Below are 9,178 nucleotides of genomic sequence, written 5' to 3'. Positions count from 1 at the left end.
TGACCCGGCTCTCCCAGTGGACCAGCTCAGCAGACTCAGAGAGAGATAAATAAAGGCCTTTATATACACAGAAGCATGACGTAGCAGGGGCAGGAGGGCTGGCAGCTGCAGCAGTGGGCTTGGCAGATAAGGCAGGGCCAAGTGCTCCTGTCAATGGGAGAAGATTCCCCGGAACCGGGCTTTGTCCTCTTCGTCCTTCTGCCGGATCCGTGCCTCCAGGGCCCGCAGCTCTCGGCTCACCACGGGCGCCAGGGCTGGGTCCAGCTCCAGCACTTTGGCAAAGTCAGCCTGGGCCTCCTGGGCATTCCACACGGCCGCGTGGGCCTTGCCCCGCTTGAAGTAGGCCTTGACGTTGTCTGCAGGGGAGGCCATTGGGCAGTGGGCAGTGGGCATGCAAGGGCATGAGGGGGGATCCTGGCCAGCTGCCTGCCCTCACATCTCCTGGCACCATGGGCCCACAGGGGAGAGAGAGCCCTCCCTGACCTGAGGATGCCACCCCACCCCCAATACACCATTCATGCTTCATTGGCACAATGCGGCCCACGGCCCTGCCAAGTAGAGGCATTTAGTCAGGCCCCCGTGGGAGCTCAGAATGGGGGGTGTGAAAGGCTAGGTCTTGACCCCAGCAGTGACAGGAGAAAGGCCAATCTCTGACCACTCGCAGCCCCCGGCAGCCCAGGGCCCGGTGCTCACCGTCGTACTTGTTGAGGATGGAAGAGCAGTGGTCCAGCACCTCATAGTACTCCTCGGCCACCAGCTTGCACTGGCAGTAGTTGAGCAGCAGCGGCGTGATCTGCTGGTCCAGCTGGATCCATTCAGGGGACCCAGGCTGTTCCTGGGAGCATTGGGGGCAGGGAGCGGGGAGAAGCTGTAGACCTGGGCCCCCTGGCTCCACACCCCCCTCCATCCTCCCCGTCAGCCTCCAGGCAGCACCTTCATCTGCAGGTTCTTGAGGCAGGCAATGGCATCGTAGTACTTGGCAGCAGCCTCCTTCACATGCCCCTCACGGTACAACCGGTTGCCCTCCTGGTGGATAAGTGGCACTGCCTTTGCCTTCTCTTCGTCCGTCATGGCCCATGGGTCCTGCTGGTACGTGCCAGGGCTCTCCACCTGCAGGGCATGGGGCATATCACAGCGGGGCTCGGGGACACCACAGCTGCATCAGCGGCAGACCTGACCCACATCTGGGCTGGCTGGGCCCCCAGACATCACACACCAGCAGCAGAGCTGCTTGTCACTCAAAAAGCATTAAACAAACATCGATGTCACATCTCCTGTGTGCCCAGCACTGTGCCAAGTGCTAAGAACAGAACAGTGAACAAGACGGTGAAAAGCCCTGCCCTCGCAGAGATCATGCTCCATGGCAGGTTCCCTAAATGGACAAGGAAATACATGAATTCCAGGGACTTCAAGGTGCGGCAGAGGCTAGAAAGGAAATGAGCTGCTCCGAGATAGAGAATGAGGAGTCCGGGTGGGCAGGGCCGGCTTCCTGGAGGAGGTGACATTTGAGACGTGAAGGAGGAGGAAAGGAGACCCAGGGTACTGCCAAGGGTCCTGCACAGGTTTTCTTGTCCCTGTCCGCTCCCCCAGCAGTCCACCTGCGGATCCCACCACCGCTGGGCGGACAGGCCAGCGCCGCCCTGAGGCCAGGCAGTGGGGGCCTGATGAGGCCAGGCTCGGCGGCCCCTCACCTTCAGCATCTCCATGTGGAAAATGAGGGGCTGGGGGTTCTGCTGCAGGGCGTCCAGGTCGGCATGGCCCAGGGAGCTGTGTTCATGCATCTGTGCAACACCGCAGCAGTGCCGCTGGCCCTCCAGGGGGTCCTTGCCTGCCGCGATGTTGCGGAGACTCTTGGCCACCAGTGGGTACAGGACCACATGCTGCAGGAAGGCAAGGGCACCAGGGGCTCTGTCACTGTGGGCTGGCTGGTCACCGGGTCCACAAGGCCCAGCCCCCTTCCCCACCACCATCTGAGAACAAACACCAAGGCCCAGAGAGTGACAACTGGGCCCCTACTCCATTTAAGCGCAGGAGGCTTTTAACTCAGGACTCCTCCAGTGGCTCAGCCCTCTCTCCTGGTGAAGCCCCAGCTTCTGCCACATTCTCTGGCCACCAAATAGAGCACCTACTCCCATCCTCACCCCCACCACAGACACATGCCTACCCCGTCTCCCTGGTCCTTACAGGCCCAGTAGAATTCTTACCTCCTCTCCCTCCAGAGGATAAGGCCCACAAGCTGGACTATGCAAAGTACTGGGGCCTCCCCTACATTCTGTTCCCAGCAGCTCCTCCTTCTCCTGTCCCACCCACACCCCACTGAGGGCCTACCTCAGAGCCAGGCCCAGGCCAGCCACTTCAAAACCCTCAGGGAGGCCGGATGTGGTGGCTCACGCCTGTAATCCTAGCACTTTGGGAGGCCAAGGCGGGAGGATCACCTGAGGTCAGGAGTTCAAGACTAGCCTGACCAACATAGTGAAACCCCGTCTCTGTTAAAATACAAAAATTAGCCGGGCATGATGGCAGGCGCCTGTAATCCCAGCTACTCAGGCAGCTAAGGCAGAGAATCACTTGAACCCAGGAGATGGTGGTTGCAGTGAGCCAAGATCGCGCCACTGCACTCCAGCCTGGGCAACAGAGGGAGACTTAGTCCAAAAAAAAAAAAAAAAAAACCCGCAGGGAGACAGGCATAGGGGACCTAGCCTCTAATCTCTTGCTTGGCAAAGCTGCTAGGCTGGTGGGAACCAGATAACCAGATTCCTCCTACCCGGGTCCTCCCCACTCCTCCCACTGCCCTGTTGTCTGGACAGGGGCTGACTGCCGGGCTGCCATCAGCAGGCATTTCCTGAGTCTTGGCTCTGTCCTGGCTCATGCTGGGCATCCCAAAGCTAGAAGTAAACAGGCCAGATCCCTGCTCTGCAATAGCCTAGGACAAGGCAGAAGAGCAGATCCTGGCCATGCAGGGCATGAGGGCTGGAGGACCCAAACGTGGGCCACTAGCAGTCACGGAGGGCTTCCTAGAGGTGGTGACCCAGGACTAAGCTTTGAAGGAAGAGGGAAGATCTTGGCTAAGAAGCGGAATGGAAAGGAAAAGCAGGGAGGTTGAGTAAGAGGGTGAGACGGCAGGGGCCAGCCCCCAAAAAGCTATGTGAGCAGCTATAGCTCATACAGTTTAAGTCCTCACTTAATGTTCTAAGTAGGTTCTTGGAAACTGTGACTGTAGGCGAAACAATACATAACGAAACCAATTTTTCTTCTCATCAATGTTTTAACAAAATTTTGCTGAGAGAAATGACAGTGGCTGAACACCTGATGTATGTTTTTTCTCTTGGTCACAGTTTCCAAGAATGTATCGGCAACATAAAGTGAGGACCCACCATGCTCTATCCTGACAGTGACCAGAAGCCATCGAGGTTTGAAACAAAGGGATGTACAGGTCGTTTGCATTTGAGAACGAGTCCCCTGGCCTCAGTCTGGCTAATAGGGGAAGGCGGAATGGAGGCCAGGACGCCATCAGCAGGCTGGTGTGATGGTCTGGAAAGAGTGGGTGGGCCGGGTGCAGTGGCACACACCTGTAATCTCAGCACTTTGGGAGGCCAAGGCGGGTGGATCACCTGAGGTCAGGAGTTCAAGACCAGCCTGGCCAACATGGTGAAACCCTGTCTCTACTAAAAATACAAAAATTAGCCGGGCATCATGGCGGGTGTTTGTAATCCCAGCTACTCAGGAGGCTGAGGCAGGAGAATCGCTTGAACCCAGGAGGTGGAGGGTGCAGTGAGCTGAGATCGTACCACTGCACTCCAGCCTGGGCGACAGAGCAAGACTCCATCTCAAAAAAACAAAAAAACGAAAGAGTGGGTGGCAGTCTAGCAGAGGGTGGAGGGAGGAAGAGCCCTGGGGATAGGAAATAGGGCTTGGCTGGACAGCCACTGCAGACAGGTACAGGACAGACACCTTGACGTCACAGAGGAACTGGGCAATCTCCCCTTCTCGCATGGTGCACACGATGGTCTCCCACACGGGCAGCTTGAACTTCTTGCCAATGATGAGCTCCATGGGCTTGCCACGAGCCCGGCTGTCGTCCAGCACGGTGCCCTCGTCGTCACTGTGCAGCGTCCGGTAGTGGAATGTGGCCTGTGGGCCACATGCGAGGTCAGGCAAAGGCACAAACCCTCACCCTGACCCCCAAGGAGAAGTCCAGTACCCGGCCTGCAGACGGCATAAGGGACGGGGCTTCCCCGGGGACACCACCTGACCTTACACCTGGCTTTATCCTCCCACGTGGTGAGAAAACAAAGTCACAAGGAGGGGAGGAATAGGCCCAAGCCACGTGGCTAGTGGGTGGCTGAGTGGGAACAAGAGTCCAAGCAGTCTGACTCCAGTCATTCCTCAACACATATTTACTAAGCACCTACTATGTGCCCAAGCTCTGTGCTAGACACCAGAACATGGCAGCAAGCAAAACACAAAAAAGTCCCTGCCCCCCTGGAGCTCACGTGGCGCTTCTAGACGGAGGAGATGGGCATCAAACAAAACAATATGTCATGGCAGGTGAAGCCACGTGCTTGGGAAACAGCAGGGCAAGGGGGTTGGGGCTGGATTAAACAGAGTGGGGGTTGGGGGAGTAGGGAAGAAAGCAAGCCAAGTGGACCCTGGGATAGGAACTTTCTAGGCCAAAAGAACAGCACGTGTAAAAAGCCTTGCAGTGGGACAATGTGATGTGGAAGTGCTGGGAAGGGAGGAGCATGGTCCTGTTAAATAATATGGAAAGGGAGAAGGGAAGTGCTGGGTAAAGGAGAGTGTGGTCCCTGGGTAGGGCTCCACAACCACGGACCTAGGTGAGAACAGGCATTTCTTGCCCAAATGTTGCATTTCCCAAGACCACCCTGGCCTGCCACACCCCTATCCTGTGCCTATAAAAACCCAACACCCTAGCGGGCAGACACACAGGCAGCCAGATGTCAGAGGAACCCATCAGCAGAAGACGACACGAGCTCCTGGTCATTGAGAGGCTGTCAGGGGAGCAAGCAGCAGAAGATCACACTGACAGGCACCTGCACGCTGGCAGGTCATCAACTGGCAGGAAGAGGCGGAGTTTGGCTGGGGCAGTCAGAGGAGAGCTGGGGCCACCAAGTGGCCCAACCCCAGGGGAAGACCATCTCCAAGGCGGGTGGATCACCTGAGGTCAGGAGTTCGAGACCAGCCTGGCCAACGTGGCAAAACCTCGTCTCTACTAAAAATACAAAAATTAGCTGGCCATGGTGGCGGGTGCCTGTAATCCCAGCTACTTGGGAGGCTGAGGCAGGAGAATCACTTGAACCCAGAAGGTGGAGGTTGCAGTGAACCGAGATCATGCCACTGCACTCCGGCTTGGGCAATAGCGCAAGACTCTGTCTCAAAAAAAAAAAAAGAAAAAAGAAAATGTCTGAAACCAGCTTGGCCAACATGGTAAAAGCCCATCTCTACTAAAAACATTTTAAAAAATTAGCCGGGCCTGGTGTCGGGCACATGTAATCTCAGCTACTTGGAAGGCTGAGGCAGGAGAATTGCTTGAACCTGGGAGGCAGAGGTTGCAGTGAGCTGAGATTGCGCCATTGCACTCCAGCCTGGGCAACAAGAGTGAAACTCCGTCTCGGAAAAAAAAAAAAAAATTTGCAATCATTCTCCAAGCCCACGCGTGATCTAATTCTCCAGTACTCCAGTACATCAAGGCAAGAAACCCCAGGCTACAGAAAGCCCTCTGTCCTTGTGATAAGGAAGAGGGTCTAATTGAGCTGGTTAACACAAGCCGCCTATAGACAAACTAAAAGAGCACCCTAGAATACACGGAGCTGTAAACATTCATCCCTAGACACTGCCATGAGGTCGGGGCCCCACATCCTGCCCATCTGTATGCTTCCCCAGAGGTTTGAGCAGCGGGGCACTGAAGAATCGAGCCACCCCCCCCATTGCACGCCCTGCAAGGGAGACAAGGGAACTTCCCGTTTCAAACGCATGATGTGTTCAAGAGCAGCAAGGACAGTGTGGCAGAGCAGAGTGAAGGAGGGGGTGGGGTACACCATGGGGTCAGCAGGGGAGCTCACCCAGGTCAGTAGGGGTGGACCTCACAGGGCCTGTAGGCTATGGTGAGGCCTCTGTTTTTTACTCTGTGATGGAAGCCACTGAGTGGCTCCAACCAAAAAAGAAATTGAATCTGGCATGGGTTCGGCTGCTGGGACGAGAACAGATCACAGAGGGACAAAAAAGGCAGGAGGAGAGTTAGAGGTCACTGCAGTAACCCAGGCCGGAGATGAGGATGGCCTGGACCCAAGCAGTGATGGCAGAAGTGGTGAGAACTCAAGATCCTGGCTGGATATTGAGGATGTGATTGGGATGTGAGACTGGGAGGACCACAGAGACACTAAAGTTTTTGCCCTGAACAACGAGAAGTTTGTTGGTTCCCCTGACACGGAGAAGCCTCGGGTGGAGCAGGTTAAGTGTGAGTTGCCAACCAGGCTTCCAGGTGGAGATGGTGAGTAGGGAGCTGTATATCAGGTTTAAGAGACAGGTAATGACTGGAGAGCTGCATCTGGGAGTAATCCGGCCAGGGAGAGTTCTTAGAGATAACACTGGGGGTGGGTGCAAAGAAAAGAGGTTTGAAGATTGAACCCTCGACAGGATATGGTTAGAGGAGCCCACGCTCTTAACTGCCGCACCATGCTGCATCTCTGAAGTCAGTTTCCACATCGGTAAAACGGAATCAACAACAGTACCTATCTCACATTGTAGGAAATAAACGTGTGAAGCATGTAGCACAATGCTCGAATAGTGAGCACTCAATCAGTGCTGGCGATTGGTTATTTAACACCGCCTGTTCCTGATCTGGGGGTGCCATTGTTCACATCTCTCCTTCTGGTGTCTGTTCCATCCAGGATCTCCCTTGCCAGCCCCTTCTTCCAATGCCACCAACCCCCCAGCACATGGGGGCATGAACCCACACCACACACCCTGTCTCTTCTTAGAGAAGATCTCTTTTCATACAGCGGATCACTCCAGCCATGCAGCTCCCCTCTGCTCTCAGAGCACTTACACTGCACTGGGCTAGGATCCTTAGCTGCCCGATTCGGCACGGTGCTGGCCAGGGGGCATGTGCTCATTTGCTCAATGTGCATGTCCTGCCCGACTGCTCTGCTGGGCACAGGGGCTGCCCCTGGGAGGTTCCCTACTCTGCAAACAAGTGGCAGCTGGGAAAAGCACTCCGGGAGGAGGCAACTGCAGGAGAAGCAGGGAGGCCTGGAGTTGTAGGTTGGGGGAGAAGGGGGCAGAGGGGCTGGATCTGGGGGCCTGGCAAAAAGGAGAAAAGTGGGAGGTTCTTTACTTCCCAGCCCTCATCTGTCCCAAACAAGCCACTAGTGCAGCAGGAAGACTGCTAAAGAGTCCCTGTCTGGGAGACCTGACCTCTGGGCCCGTTCTCCGGCTTTGCACATCCCAGGGCCTCGGTTTTCCACTCTAAACAGTGGCAGTTGGTCTAAGTGTTTTCAGAAGGCCCTTCCATCTACAAAGGATCATGAGCCTGAGCCTTGAAACCCAGATACCCTAGGACCACTCCCGGCCCTGGGTTTCCTCCAGCGTGGGGTCTGCCCAAGCACTGAGATCAATCCCCAACCCCAACCCGCTTGTGATGACTGACGGCCTCCCCCACCAATGCTGCTACAAGGCCGAGCCAGGGGGCGGGGCACACAGGCCCGAATTCACCCCCTACTTAAATTCAGCCCAATCAGCGTCGAGTTCTGCATGTGAGCGGTAGGGTCAGTGGACGCTGCCCTCTGGGCATGCGCAACCTCTCGCCTAAGGCCTCCTCCCGCCTCGCATGCGCACCACGCCGCAGAGGGGGAGAAGGGTAGGGTAGACACGAACCTTGGTCCCATCCTGAAAGTTCGGGAGCTCTCCTCGGCCTTCCTGTATCACACGTTTTTGGATCCCGTCCTCCCGGAGTCTTGCGATGATATCCGCCATCCTCCTTCCCCGCTGCTCCCTTTCGGCAACTTCCGGACTCGCTCGGTAGCTTCCGGACTTGCTTCGGCAACTCCTAGCACCTCGGCAGCTTCCGAGCTAGCGCCATTTTGGTTGAGGGCAGAAGCCAAAAGGGACTGAGCGTGGAAACGGATGATGATTGGTTCTCTGCGCTGCGGCTGAGCGTGCGTCTGCTCGGGGGCGGAGCCTGGGAATGTCTTGGGGCTGGACCCTGGCCTGTCAAAGAGGCAGGGCCGGAGTCCGCGGGCCGGGCGGGACGAGGACGTCCCTAACGATTGTCATTGAATTGATTGGGACTGCGGCCGTGTGGCACTTTGTTTGAAGTTGTGGATGGAATATAACAGCATTGCAGAGTTAAGAAAACAAACAAACAAAAACCACCCGTAAGCCACACCCTCAAAGTGTTATGATTTTTGTGTATTTTCTTCCGGCTTTTTCTCTTTCGCATATCTAGTATGATTGTCGGGACTCTTGCATCCTGGATCTTCCTCTTTCAAAAAATAAAAAGAGGAAGAGGGAAAGAAAGGTGGAGAAGGAGACCAAGAGAGCCCATTGCGGGGTCGGAAATGAGTCATACTTGTGCCCAATTAATATTAGAGAATAATCGATGAATGATAGAAATGAGGTACTTTAACGCCAGGCGCGGTGGCTCATGCCTGTAACCCCACCACTTTGGGAGGCCGAGGCAAGAGGATCCCTTGAGCCCAGGAGTTCGAGGCTGCAGTGGGCCGTGTTCGTGCCACTGCACTCCAGGCTAGCCGACAGAGTGAGATGCTGTCTCAAAACAAAACAAAAAAATAAAATTAAATTAAACTAAAGAAAAGAAAAAAGAAAAACGCGGTACTTTGGGGCTACAACAACTTTTTTCTTTTTTTGAGACAGAGTCTCGCTCTGTCACCCCCGCTGGAGTGCAGTGGCACAATCTCAGCTCACTGCAATCTCCGCCTCCTGGGTTCAAGCAATTCCTTGCCTCAGCCTCCCGCATAGCTGGGACTACAGGCACGCTGCCACACCCAGCTAATTTTTGTATTTTTAGTAGAGACGGGGTTTCACCATCTTGGCCAGGCTGGTCTTGAACTCCTAGACCTCGTGATCCACCCTCCTTGCCCTCCTGAAGTGCTGGGATTAGAGGCGTGAGCCACCACACCCGGCCCTAAAACAACGTTTC

The 9,178-nt window shown here is 55.5% G+C and overlaps 1 protein-coding gene across 2 annotated transcripts; it reads right to left on the bottom strand.

The window, feature by feature from the left end:
* Positions 1–42: 42 nt before the first annotated feature.
* AIP (aryl hydrocarbon receptor interacting protein) lies at positions 43–8,125 on the bottom strand. Of its 2 annotated transcripts, none has more exons than XM_032153654.2 (6): positions 7,894–8,125; positions 3,952–4,131; positions 1,692–1,880; positions 934–1,110; positions 694–835; positions 43–356 (listed from the first exon to the last, which is right to left on the bottom strand). In XM_032153654.2, exons 1-6 carry the CDS (start codon positions 7,990–7,992, stop codon positions 151–153), a joined length of 993 nt encoding a protein of 330 aa, XP_032009545.1. In that variant the 5' UTR covers positions 7,993–8,125; the 3' UTR covers positions 43–150. The 2 variants fall into 2 exon arrangements, with proteins under 2 accessions (XP_032009545.1, XP_032009547.1); XM_032153656.2 differs by having other exon boundaries at positions 284–356; positions 702–835; positions 7,894–8,108.
* Between the last annotated feature and the right edge of the window lie 1,053 nt (positions 8,126–9,178).

This window comes from Hylobates moloch, unplaced genomic scaffold (genome assembly GCF_009828535.3).
Source record: "Hylobates moloch isolate HMO894 unplaced genomic scaffold, HMol_V3 SCAFFOLD_5, whole genome shotgun sequence".
NCBI classification, from domain to species: domain Eukaryota; kingdom Metazoa; phylum Chordata; class Mammalia; order Primates; family Hylobatidae; genus Hylobates; species Hylobates moloch.
The sequence above is the reverse complement of the archived record's forward strand: the minus strand, read 5'-3'. Positions and strand labels throughout refer to the sequence as shown.